This window comes from Oncorhynchus tshawytscha, linkage group LG08 (genome assembly GCF_018296145.1).
Source record: "Oncorhynchus tshawytscha isolate Ot180627B linkage group LG08, Otsh_v2.0, whole genome shotgun sequence".
In the NCBI taxonomy this organism is placed as follows: domain Eukaryota; kingdom Metazoa; phylum Chordata; class Actinopteri; order Salmoniformes; family Salmonidae; genus Oncorhynchus; species Oncorhynchus tshawytscha.
This window is the reverse complement of record NC_056436.1, coordinates 82,153,272-82,167,445: the sequence shown is the minus strand read 5'-3', so window position 1 is coordinate 82,167,445 and position 14,174 is coordinate 82,153,272. Positions and strand designations below refer to the sequence as shown.

Here is a 14,174-nt window from a genome sequence, read left to right as displayed (position 1 = left end):
AAAGACAGGCCTCACAGAATCCATCAGCAGCTGGGACTGTATTTATGTTGTTTAAAAAGACAGGCCTCACAGAATCCATCAGCAGCTGGGACTGTATTTATGTTGTTTAAAAAGACAGGCCTCACAGCATCCATCAGCAGCTGGGACTGGATTTATGTTGTTTAAAAAGACAGGCCTCACAGAATCCATCAGCAGCTGGGACTGGGTTTATGTTGTTTAAAAAGACAGGCCTCACAGAATCCATCAGCAGCTGGGACTGGATTTATGTTGTTTAAAAAGACAGGCCTCACAGAATCCATCAGCAGCTGGGACTGGATTTATGTTGTTTAAAAAGACAGGCCTCACAGAATCCATCAGCAGCTGGGACTGGATTTATGTTGTTTAAAAAGACAGGCCTCACAGAATCCATCAGCAGCTGGGACTGTATTTATGTTGTTTAAAAAGACAGGCCTCACAGAATCCATCAGCAGCTGGGACTGTATTTATGTTGTTTAAAAAGACAGGCCTCACAGAATCCATCAGCAGCTGGGACTGGATTTATGTTGTTTAAAAAGACAGGCCTCACAGAATCCATCAGCAGCTGGGACTGGATTTATGTTGTTTAAAAAGACAGGCCTCACAGAATCCATCAGCAGCTGGGACTGTATTTATGTTGTTTAAAAAGACAGGCCTCACAGAATCCATCAGCAGCTGGGACTGTATTTATGTTGTTTAAAAAGACAGGCCTCACAGCATCCATCAGCAGCTGGGACTGTATTTATGTTGTTTAAAAAGACAGGCCTCACAGAATCCATCAGCAGCTGGGACTGGATTTATGTTGTTTAAAAAGACAGGCCTCACAGAATCCATCAGCAGCTGGGACTGGATTTATGTTGTTTAAAAAGACAGGCCTCACAGAATCCATCAGCAGCTGGGACTGGATTTATGTTGTTTAAAAAGACAGGCCTCACAGAATCCATCAGCAGCTGGGACTGGATTTATGTTGTTTAAAAAGACAGGCCTCACAGAATCCATCAGCAGCTGGGACTGGATTTATGTTTTGACAAATACATTGGATAGAGAAAATAGTCATTTACATAAAGAATAAATGTAGGGGCTAGATCAGCTATAATATTGCAGATAGATTGTGGCTTCTATCAATGTAATTGTCTGCATCATTTACAATCCCCCATATCTATATTTTTTTGTAAAAATATGTATTATTAATATATATACATATTTTTTTTAATATATGTTCCTTCTTCATTATTTTCCCCTAACCCTACCACCCCTCCCCTTATTGGAGTAACCTAATGGACAACAACACTTAGGCCTCTACTTCCAGTTTATAAATACTGCATACATTTCACAGACAGTATATTTTACACAAGTTATCTTCTGTTTGTTTTTTTTGTCCCAGCCTTCAGCTACTCTCAACCCTTAAAGTGTTACTTTGCTTCATGTTGTGCACCTTCAATCATACTGACGTGGTATTTACAGAGGAAAGGCTATTGCTTGGCTGATGAACTAATTACAGATTGTGGCTTTAATATCCGGGTCCGTTGTTTGGCTGTGTGAAATCAGAGATTAGACAACAAACATTTATTTGAATAACTTCCTTCCAAATGTAGTTTAATCTAATGATGTGGGCTGTGCAGAAAGGAAATAACATTTCAGCATGTCTAACCATGTCTGTATGTCCACTTTTGCATATTTACTCTCAGCACTCAATATGCACATTTATCTCATTTATCTGAATTCTGTTTCCTTTGGCAGGGACCACAGGATGTAACAGGAGCATTTCCCTCCCCGCAGGAGGACGGCCTCGCTGGTCAACTGAGGAAAGAGGAAGAAGGGGCAGTGAGAGGAGGGTTGCCCTGGTTCACAGTGGATTTCCTCTTCCTCTAGGATTTCCTTTCTAAATTAAATAAAATAATCTTTGCATGCACATATACCACTGTATCATCTGCATACATTTGAACTTCAGACCCAGTACAGACAGAAGGCAGATCATTAATGTACAGGCTGAACAGGAGGGGCCCCAGTATTGACCCTTGGGGCACGCCCACATCATAGCTAAGAGTGGGCGACAGCTCATTGCTCACTCTGACACACTGAGTTCTGCCTTCAAGGTATGATTTCATCCATCTTTTTATTAAAAAAAAAATGTATTTTATTTTTATAGGGAGAGTGCACATTAATCAACATTTCAGTAAAAGTGCCGGTTTTAGCCAGCCGGCTAATTTTCAACCGCAGTCCCTGGGCAGGTTATTAAAAACAATTACAATATAGACAATTGCAACATAGGCCAAGCAAGACATAGCATACAGACAGAGCAACATAGGACAAGCAAGACATAGCATACAGACAGAGCAACATAGGACAAGCAAGACATAGCATACAGACAGAGCAACATAGAAAAAGCAAGACATAGCATACAGACAGAGCAACATAGAACAAGCAAGACGTAGCATACAGACAGAGCAACATAGAACAAGCAACACGTAGCATACAGACAGAGCAACATAGAACAAAAAGCAGCAAGACAAAATTCATAAAAGCAACAAAGTGTTTCCACACCTCACAAGCTACAGACAACAGACAACATGAAGAGCGGCAACACACAGCTAGGGACCATGTTCACAAATCTGATTGACCTTTAGCCATGTCTTCAAGCATTTTGTGAAAGTGTGATATGTGGTGCAGTTATGTGTGTCTGATGGCAGTGTATTCCAGACATGGGAAGCTCTCACAGAGAAAGCAGATTTACTAAAGGTGATTTTCCTTAAGGGAACTACACAGTCACCTCTCATGGCAGACCTTGTGGATCTGCTGCCATATATTTGGGTTTTCTGTTTAACAAAAGTACAGAGTGGAGGGGGAGCCAGGCCATTTAGGATCTTGAATACAAGACATGCGTCGGTGTATTGCACAAGATTTTCCCAACTCAGGAGCTCATGCTTTCTGAGGATGTAACAGTGATGATGGCTATTGGGCTTCCTATCAAGCACTTTGAGAGCCTGTTTGTAGACAGTCTGAATGGGTTTTAATGTTGTACAGCAAGCTTAGGTTCAACTAGTCAAGCAGTATGTTAAGTGGGGGAGTATCATAGATTTGAAGTACAGTTTTGCTACCTCTGTAGTCAAACAATTTTGTATAAATTGGAAATTAGCTAGGTTGAATTTGGTTATTTGAATTACCTTTTTCACATGCTTTTTAAAACAGTTTTTTTTCACATTGAGATGCAAACACGAGTCACTGAGCCACTTTGTAACCTGGACCATTACAGTAGTGAGTTCTTGTGCAGCTTGTTGTTTGCTCTTTGCATGCACATATATCACTGTATCATCTGCATACATTTGAACTTCAGACCCAGTACAGACAGAAGGCAGATCATTAATGTACAGGCTGAACAGGACGGGCCCCAGTATTGACCCTTGGGGCACGCCCACATCATAGCTAAGAGTGGGCGACAGCTCATTGCTCACTCTGACACACTGAGTTCTGCCTTCAAAGGTATGGTTTCATCCATCTCAAGGCATCGGGGGAAAAGTTGAACTTGGACAATTTTGTGATGAGAATCTCATGGTTAACAGTATCAAAAGCCTTCCTTAGGTCCAGAAACACAGCCCCAACAATGCCCCCTTTGTCCATCTTGGACTTCACATTTTCCAGAAGAAAGCAGTTGGCCGTTTCTGTGGAGTGTTTCGCTCTGAAGCCAAACTGCATGGAGTGTAATGTGAAGGGGCTGTTGTTGAGGTGGGCAATCAGTTGTTCTGCTACACACTTTTCAACAACCTTTGACACCACAGTTAGTATACTAATGGGCCTGTAGTTACTCACGCCAGCAGGGTCGCCTGATTTAAAGATGGCCGCTATTATGGCCGACTTCCATACCCTTGGAAACACCCCGAGACCAATAGACGTGTTGGTGACCTTAGTAATGGGGCCAATGACTGACTCTTTGTAGTTTTTAAGAAAGGTAGAGTCCAGCCCAAACACATCTTTGGCTTTAGAGTTCTTTTGTGAGCTAATCACCTTGTTCACCTTTGACTCAGAAACCTCCCTTATGATGAAGACAGGTTGAGTGTCATTTACTAGCACTGAGCCCAAGAAACCAGTGGAGGGGTTCTGTGTCAGTACCCTGACAGAGTCAATAAAGTAGGAATTGAAGGCTATTGCTATTTCGACTGCATCCTGTGTTAGATTTTTATTCACCATGATTTCTAGTCTTTTTGCAGTGTTACTATGGTCTTTCCCTGTTAACTTTTGTAGATTCTCCCAGATCAGTTTAGAATTTCCCTTTGCTTCACCAATTATGTGAATAAAAAAGTTTGCCTTGGCCTGTCTGATTTCTTTCATCACCTTATTTCTCATCATGGTAAACCTACATCTGTCATGCTCTAATTTGGATCTTAGGGCTATTTTTAGAGTATAATCTCGTTATTTCACATCAATTTCCAGATTTCTCCATTTAGCCAAGGAAATGTGCTCTTTTGGCCCGGTTTGGATTTGATTTTCTTTAGGAAACCATTTATTGTAGTCTGGATTGTGGATAGAAAAACCTATCAGCTTCTACGTCTGTATCAGTATCATTTGTGCCAGTATCATTTGTGAATACACATGGTATCATTGATATAACAGAACACACATGGTATCATTGATATAACAGAACACACATGGTATCATTGATATAACAGAACACACATGATATCATTGATAGAACAGAACACACATGATATCACTGATAGAACAGAACACACATGATATCACTGATAGAACAGAACACACATGATATCATTGATATAACAGAACACACATGATATCACTGATAGAACAGAATACACATGATATCACTGATAGAACAGAATACACATGATATCACTGATAGAACAGAATACACATATCACTGATAGAACAGAATACACATGATATCACTGATATAACAGAACACACATGATATCACTGATAGAACAGAACACACATGATATCACTGATAGAACAGAACACACATGATATCACTGATAGAACAGAACACACATGATATCACTGATATAACAGAACACACACATATCACTGATAGAACAGAACACACATGATATCACTGATAGAACAGAATACACATGATATCATTGATAGAACAGAACACACATGATATCACTGATATAACAGAACACACATGATATCATTGATAGAACAGAACACACATGATATCACTGATAGAACAGAACACACATGATATCACTGATATAACAGAACACACATGATATCACTGATAGAACAGAACACACATGATATCACTGATAGAACAGAATACACATGATATCACTGATATAACAGAACACACATGATATCATTGATAGAACAGAACACACATGATATCACTGATATAACAGAACACACATGATATCACTGATAGAACAGAACACACATGATATCACTGATAGAACAGAACACACATGATATCATTGATAGAACAGAACACACATGATATCACTGATAGAACAGAACACACATGATATCACTGATATAACAGAACACACATGATATCACTGATAGAACAGAACACACATGATATCATTGATAGAACAGAATACACATGATATCATTGATAGAACAGAACACACATGATATCATTGATAGAACAGAACACACATGATATCACTGATAGAACAGAACACACATGATATCACTGATAGAACAGATCACACATCACATTCTGAAAGCAGGAACACGAAGATCCAATGCTGTCATTGGACACAACCAGTTATGAGCCAAAGAAGCCAGAAAACAAAACCATTTAATCAGATACTGTATATAGGCTAGAACTTATAAACTAAAAGGCTCTTTCCAATCTGTCCCCCCAAAAATGTATTCATCTGACTAAGTTGCTTGAAAGAGGTCATTTTCAAGAACATCTGAAGAGCAGAGAAAGACAAAAACCGAGTGGCATGAGGAACCCAGTAACAGTGATGACAGCCATGGTGTTTGTGGAGTTTAGGCTGTACACAATGTGCCTGTGTGCCCCCATGGTGGCTGGTCCAACCGGAGGGGACCAGCGAGGGCCTGTTCGTCGTCTGTAACAGCTTCTCCAGTTGCACCATGTTTCCAGTACGGACGGGTGAGCAGAGTTACTGCTACCCATCTTTCTTTAGTGGAGAGAGGGTGGCTAAATCCCAAACCACCATATTCCTTTTATATTATTCGTTATTATATCCCTTTATATTCCCACTACTTTTGACCAGGGCCCATAGGGCACTATATTATATGGGGGATAGGGTGCCATTTGGGATGCATTCAGTGCTATTCCAAACTACTGTACAGCACAATTGGGCCACTGTGTCTGAAATGACAGTGTGTTGGCAGTAGTGTGATGTGCTGTCATCAAACTGAAAGCTTTGTTACATCAGGCAGCGTTGTCCCGCTCACAAGATGTCATGAATGTGGGCTATTCATTCAACGTTACTACGTTGACGTACACACCCGTTTCATCCAAGAGAACAACAGTTCAATGTAGCACTACAATTAAAAGTATATAGCTTCAATTAAAGTATTATAACCACAATTACAGTATAACTTCAGTCCTAGTCTTTAAAAAAAAAAAGTGGATGTTTCTCTAAATAACCCAACGAATGTCCCTGTAATGGCTGACTGACTGCCTACTACTGTGTGTACAAATGACAACATAGGCTAAGTTGACGGCATGAATGTGAGATACCTATGAGTACCTACTGTATTTGATTCATTATCAGGTACATATAGTTTGTCTTGCATCTTCATCTCTGGCTCCAGTGCTCTCTCTCCTTCCTTGCTCTCTTCACTATCAGACCAGATCTCAGAGGTAGGAGAGCCATTGCCACACAACGCCTCAATATTCTCAGGTAGGCTATGAAAATGTCTCAAGTAGCTGATGTGAATGCTAAAGGATGTATCACTGCATTACAGATCAATCATTTATCTTTGATGAAAACGGTTGATATTTGCATGGTAAAAATGTACACGTCATTGTGCAAGACACCGAAGTCTAATTCCATGGAATTGCTGACAGGGACGACTCCTCCGGTCAAATTATACCAAGAACTAACACTGCCACCCAGTGGCACAATGTGCCACATCAGAATCTGACAAGACTTGAAAAGAAAAATGTATTTCACCAGGTAAGTCAGTTAAGAACAAATTCTTATTTACAGTGACGGCCGACTCCGGCCAAACCCGGACTACGCTGGGGTCAATTGTGCGCCACCCTATGGGACTCCCAATCACAGCCAGATGTGATACAGCCTGGAATCGAACCAGGGACTGTAGTGACACCTCTTTCCCCCGAGATGCAATGACTTAAGACAGCTGCTCCACTCGGGAACGCAAAACTAAAATAATGTTTGCGCAATATAGGAAGTTCTAAAACTTGTATGCTGGCCCTTTGTTTGCATTTGCCCAGTATCTAGTTGGGATAACAAACAACTTTTCAGTCAAACCTTCTGTGAGAGGCTGTCCTTTGCATTACAAATAAGAGAACAGGTGACTAGAATCAACTTTTTAATTCGACATATGGGTGAACATGAACAATATTCAGAGATGAAAGGAAAACTTAATACAGGACCCCCCCCCCACCCCAACTGTCCAAATCAACGTGAATTACAATAGCTGCTTCATTATGACAAAACTGACTTCAACTTTACCTGCAGTAGGCCTAACATTAACCCATAGAGGTACATGATCTATTTAATTTAGTCAGCAATCGTACTGGATTTTCATAGTGGATGCGTCCCAAACAGTACTCTATTACTTTGGACTGGGGTCCATATGGTGCCATTCGGGATGCATAAATAGTGTTTAAATAACAAAAGTGGACAGCTTGGCAGCGTGAACTCATTACAGTGATCCTTGAAGACATAACAGCAAGACTGTTCTGCAGTCAGAGGGTTCTTTCTTCTCATAGTCATCCTTCAGATAATCACCAACCCAACAGCTAACACACAGAAACAAAACAGGTTGCAAATGATGAGAAGAGGAACGACATGTTGGGATGGAGGGGGACGTTGTCGATATTTAATTAATTGTCACTTAATATATATTTAGACCGTGAGAGTTCACCGGTTCTATAAAAGGAGAGAGAAGGATTCTTCACTTGGGGCCGATGTAGTTAGCCGCCTTTCCAGTCTTCTTAAGGGTTTCCAGAAGCACATCCGTGTCCTTGTCAGACTCAATGAAAACCTTCTTGTTGGGGAGGTCGATCTCAAATTGGACACCACCTTAAGCCAACAAATAAGACAGTAAGAGAAAATAAAACAATTTCAACGAGCCAGTCAATATGACAAGTAATCTATATTTGCTGAATTTAGCTAAACCAAAGTACACAATTCTCAACAAAGTGTGTGTGGATGTGAGTGCTGTTTAACAACCTCCTCCAAATATTCCAGAATTCTGGATTTGCTGTGACATTTAGCTATTAGAGACACTCACCCAGTTTATTGAGGACTCGGGTAACTGCACCAGAGCATCCCTCACATGTCATGTCCACAAAGAATTCCTGCTTCTGTGGGAATAATTCACAATCTGGGAGTTATGCCTCATTCTCATGTTAGTATGGGACAGCTAATCAGTTAGCAAGCAATGACTAGCTCAGCTATTAGTCTGATTAAATCAGGCTGTAATACACAATGCATTGGTATATACAACCTGAAACTAATGACTGCAAAATCGTGTAAAATGTTTCTTACAAGCCAGAATGTGGAATAAAATGACATTTAAAATGTACTCTACACCGGTTGTCTGTGTGGTTTATTTTGTTCTTCAGTTGCTTGGAATTTAAGACAAATTATTCGCGGGAAAGGATTGTTTCCCTGACGTCTTAGAAAGTAGCCAGGTATATGTTCGGGTGAGCACCGATATTTATGTTGTTGTTGTATTGGATATTCGGTTCTCTCAAAAACGTTTGAACCCGGCATGCCATGACAATGAAACACCATGTTTTTCTGTATCAGGGGAGGTTGGAGAACATTTGTGTTGTGTTAACTTTTATTAGACCGCTCTAATACTCAGAAAGCGCAGATTCAAAACTCCCATTTACCAGCTCTGAAAGCATTATAAAAATGTCAAAATACCTTTTGTTGAGCACCAAATATGGAGTTCATACGACTATATAATTCTAGGAAACATCTAAATAAAAAATAAAATGTACAAGCAACCGAAAACCAAATCCTTTTCGGCACCTCCAGTCCCTCATTACTGCCACGCACAGGTCGGAAATATGCAACCGCTCAATACATTACAGGTTCCAAATAGGCAATTTGTTTTTCAGTTGCTTGTACCTTTTTATTTAGACCTTTTTTCGAAGTACATACCTGCCATTTTAAAAGGGGAAAATTAAGATAGTTGCTCAGCGAAACTCCATATTTGGTGATCAACGAACGTATTTTGACATAACGCATAAACTGGTGAATTAGAGTTTAAAATCGGACCATTTCGGTCCGTAACACCCAGATACTGATTCGGGTAAACTATACTTGCCTGTGGATATTTTGTCTCAAGGACAAGCCGCAAAGACAATCGGTAGAGTACGTTTAAATAGAAGTTGTATTAAAGGTCTGGCATGTAAGGAACAATTTCACGATTGTGCAGGCATTAGGCAGTAACGTTACACCAATTAAATTGTGCATTACAGCATGATTAATCAGACTAACCAGATATGTATAAAGCGCTGCAATCCAATCTCAGCACTATGTAACAATGTGCGAATTTATTCAATAACTCACGGTCGTCATGTTGAGGTAGAGCGCAATATCAATGGACTTTCTCCTCTTTCAAAGCTTGCACGACTAACTAGCTGCTGAATATGTTACTGCCTTGTCTTGCTTGCTAGCTAAAGTACATCAAAGTTAGGGACCATCGACATGTTGCTAGATATTGGTGAAAATAACTGCATATTTGACTCAATATTCACATGTAGAAAGTTGGTGGGACGAGTGCACAATTATACTGACTAATATCAGATATAATTATTTTGCAGAACACTTTCAAATTACATTATTTTGGAAGAAGTAGTTTTTTTCTTCTCATAAAAATATTGCTGCAGGTAACTTTTCCAGAGCCCTTAATACGTCACACCGGAATACGGAAGTTTGAAACATTTTGGAAAAAAAAACATTTAACAAAACTGGTTCAAATGAACCAAATATGAGAGACCGCGAAAAAGTGACATATCACAATAACGATAGATTATGGTGTACATTTTCTGATAAGAACTAGCCCAGTTTGCTCCATGGGACAACACAACACGCAGGGCCCACGCTTGTTGCAACTTGACCAATTCAATGTTTGGGGTGATGTTTTATACCAGACAACCTTCATGATTTCACACTAACGATAATTGACTTAATTTGGATGGAAAGTTCGTTTGCTAACAAGCCAGCTAGCTATAGCTATAAAACGAAGCACCCAAAATGCAATCAGCTGATATGCTGCATCTTCCAGGTCATGTGACCAACCCCCCTCCTCTGGGTTTCAGAAGGGGTCTCCAGATAGGTAGCTCGAGCTGTTCACTTGTATGGAACCAGATATCGCCTCTTCCTCTCACAACCAGTACAATATCGACGGTAGGAAAAATACTGCTTTCCCAAGACATGCCCCTCTAGCGAACCTCTTTGATGTAAATACTACCGAGCCAGGAATCACAGCTTTACAGGTGAATTAACATACAATAATCATGACTCGCTAATTAGCCAGGATTGGAGCATGCAAAACAATGATGTGTTGTCAACTAACAGTATCCAGCTGGAGGTGGTGTAGCTGTGTAATATGTGATCAAACAATGATATTGTAACTTGATATATAGACTAGTTTGGCTAACGAATACAACCCCAACAGAACTGTTTCTGATAATTGGCTTTGAGACCATTCAAAACAATTTTACAGTTTTGAAACTGCAGTAAAATAGTGTACTACCTGCAGTCGACTGTGGTATTTTGGACGCAGTAATTGCAGAATAACTATGGCCTTGCTGATATAAAGTGCAGTACCTAGTTAACGTCATACCAATAGCTTTTTTGTTGTTGTCTGCTAGTAAAATAAGTGGATAGTTGTGGGTAAGTAGCTACAGTGGCTAACTGACAGCTACTGTGCCAAAGACCTTTTGTTGGTAATTCTGTTAATTGATTAATGTATCCTTATTATGTCCAGATACAGTGCATTCGGAAAGTATTCAGACCCCTTGACTTTTTTCCCCACATTTTGTTACGTTTTTCCCCCCTCATCAATCTACACACGATACCCCATAATGACATCACAATACCCCATAATGACAAAGCAAAAACAGGTCTTTAGAAATGTTTACAAATTCATTTACATTTTTTTAATTTTTTAAAGTTTAGGTTCATCCTGTTTCCATTGATCATCCTTGAGATGTTTCTATAACTTGATTGGAGTCCACCTGTGCTAAATTCAATTGATTAGACATTTTATTTATTTTTTATTTTACCTTTATTTAACCAGGTAGGCAAGTTGAGAACAAGTTCTCATTTACAATTGCGACCTGGCCAAGATAAAGCAAAGCAGTTCGACAGATACAACGACACAGAGTTACACATGGAGTAAAACAAACATACAGTCAATAATACAGTATAAACAAGTCTATATACAATGTGAGCAAATGAGGTGAGAAGGGAGGTAAAGGCAAAAAAGGCCATGGTGGCAAAGTAAATACAATATAGCAAGTAAAACACTGGAATGGTAGTTTTGCAATGGAAGAATGTGCAAAGTAGAAATAAAAATAATGGGGTGCAAAGGAGCAAAATAAATAAATAAAAATTAAATACAGTTGGGAAAGAGGTAGTTGTTTGGGCTAAATTATAGGTGGGCTATGTACAGGTGCAGTAATCTGTGAGCTGCTCTGACAGTTGGTGCTTAAAGCTAGTGAGGGAGAAGTGTTTCAGAGATGTTTGTAGTTCGTTCCAGTCATTGGCAGCAGAGAACTGGAAGGAGAGGCGGCCAAAGAAAGAATTGGTTTTGGGGGTGACTAGAGAGATATACCTGCTGGAGCGTGTGCTACAGGTGGGAGATGCTATGGTGACCAGCGAGCTGAGATAAGGGGGACTTTACCTAGCAGGGTCTTGTAGATGACATGTGGGAGCCAGTGGGTTTGGCGACGATTATGAAGCGAGGGCCAGCCAACGAGAGCGTACAGGTCGCAATGGTGGGTAGTATATGGGGCTTTGGTGATAAAACGGATTGCACTGTGATAGACTGCATCCAATTTGTTGAGTAGGGTATTGGAGGCTATTTTGTAAATGACATCGCCAAAGTCGAGGACTGGTAGGATGGTCAGTTTTACAAGGGTATGTTTGGCAGCATGAGTGAAGGATGCTTTGTTGCGAAATAGGAAGCCAATTCTAGATTTAACTTTGGATTGGAGATGCTTAATGTGGGTCTGGAAGGAGAGTTTACAGTCTACCAGACACCTAGGTATTTGTACTTGTCCACATATTCTAGGTCAGAACTGTCCAGAGTAGTGATGCTGGACGGACGGGCGGGCTGGTGCGGGTAGCGATCAGTTGAAGAGCATGCATTTGGTTTTACTAGCATTTAAGAGTAGTTGGAGGCCACGGAAGGAGAGTTGTATGGCACTGAAGCTCATCTGGAGGTTAGTTAGCACAGTGTGCAAAGAAGGGCCAGAAGTATACAGAATATTGTCGTCTGCATAGAGGTGGATCAGAGAATCACCAGCAGCAAGAGCGACATCATTGATGTATACAGGGAAGAGAGTCGGCCCGAGAATTGAACCTTGTGGCACACCCATAGAGACTGCCAGAGGTCCGGACAGCAGGCCCTCCGATTTGACACATTGAACTCTATCAGAGAAGTAGTTGGTGAACCAGATGAGGCAGTCATTTGAGAAACCAAGTGTCGTGTCTTTGGCAGGCCAACGCCATGACACAAGGCTGTTGTGTCTGCTGATAAGAATGTGTTGATTGACAGAGTCGAAAGCCTGGGCCAGGTCGATGAATACGGCTGCACAGTATTGTCTCTTATCGATGGCATAAGTTTAGGACCTTGAGCGTGGCTGAGGTGCACCCATGACCAGCTCAGAAGCCACAGAGCATAGCATGGAAAAGGTAAGTTGGGATTCGAAATGGTCGGTGATCTGTTTGTTAAATTGGCTTTCGAAGACCTTAGAAAGGCAGGGTAGGATAGCTATAGGTCTGTAGCAGTTTGGGTCTGGAGTGTCTCTCCTTTGAAGAGGGGGGATGACTGCGGCAGCTTTCCAATCTTTGGGGATCTCAGACGATATGAAAGAGGGGTTGAACAGGCTAGTAATAGGGGTTGCAACAATTTAGGCAGATCATTTTAGAAAGAGAGGGTCCAGATTGTCTAGCCCGGCTGATTTGTAGGGGTCCAGATTTTGCAACTCTGTCAGGATATCAGCTATCTGGATTTGGGTGAAGGAGAATTGGGGAGGCTTGGGCGAGTTGCTGTGGGGGGTGCATTGCAGTTGACAGGGGTAGGGGTAGCCAGGTGGAAAGCATGGTCAGCTGTAGAAAAATGCTTATTGAAATTCTCAATTATCGTGGATTTATCGGTGGTGACAGTGTTTCCTAGCCTCAGTGCAGTGGGCAGCTGGGATGAGGTGCTATTATTCTCCATGCGCTTATTCTCCATGGACTTTAGTGTCCCAGAACTTTTTGGAGTTTGTGCTACAGGATGCAAATTTCCATTTGAAAAAGCTAGCATAAGCTTTCCTAACTGCTTGTGTATGTATGTATATTGCTTCCCTGAAAAGTTGCATATCACGGGGGCTATATGAGGCTAATGCAGTATGCCACAGGATGTTTTTGTGCTGGTCAAGGAAATAAATAAATAAAGAATAACCAGGCATCCTCTGACGGGATGAGGTCAATATCCTTCCAGGATACCCCGGCCAGGTCGATTAGAAAGGCCTGCTCACTGAAGTGTTTTAGGGAGCGTTTGACAGTGATGAGGGGTGGTTGTTTGACCGCAGACCCAATACGGATGTATGCAATGAGGCAGTGATCGCTGAGATCTTGGTTGAAGACAGCAGAGGTGTATTTGGAGGGCAAGTTAGTTAGGATGATATCTATGTGGGTTTGGGGTTGTACCTGGTAGCTTCAATTTAAGATAATCTTTCTTTGATCCAGCGACAAGAAACAAAAAAGAACTGTACTTGATAGTCTAAAAATAAT

The 14,174-nt window shown here is 40.9% G+C and overlaps 2 protein-coding genes across 3 annotated transcripts in view; one reads left to right on the top strand and one right to left on the bottom strand.

The window, feature by feature from the left end:
- Nucleotides 1-7,502: 7,502 nt before the first annotated feature.
- Nucleotides 7,503-9,885, bottom strand: LOC112257060 (copper transport protein ATOX1). Its single transcript, XM_024430639.2, has 3 exons — nt 9,735-9,885; nt 8,443-8,515; nt 7,503-8,231 (listed from the first exon to the last, which is right to left on the bottom strand). Exons 1-3 carry the CDS (start codon nt 9,741-9,743, stop codon nt 8,104-8,106), a joined length of 210 nt encoding a protein of 69 aa, XP_024286407.1. The 5' UTR covers nt 9,744-9,885; the 3' UTR covers nt 7,503-8,103.
- A 562-nt stretch (nt 9,886-10,447) lies between these two features.
- The window catches only part of LOC112255886 (proton-coupled amino acid transporter 1), a 51,638-nt gene continuing 47,911 nt past the window's right edge, over nt 10,448-14,174 (top strand). The window contains exon 1 of one of the 2 annotated variants that reach the window (XM_042326072.1): nt 10,448-10,574. In XM_042326072.1, coding sequence (XP_042182006.1) covers nt 10,526-10,574 — 49 coding nt within the window. In that variant the 5' untranslated portion in view covers nt 10,448-10,525. Of the gene's footprint in view, nt 10,664-14,174 lie in introns of both variants that reach the window. The other variant, XM_042326073.1, reaches the window with a different exon arrangement.

Bases quoted from the DNA above. Each gene is read 5' to 3' on its own strand.
- LOC112257060 (XM_024430639.2), bottom strand. The intron at 8,232-8,442 runs GTGAGTGTCTCT...TGTTGGCTTAAG, and splicing joins CCGAGTCCTCAATAAACTGG to GTGGTGTCCAATTTGAGATC.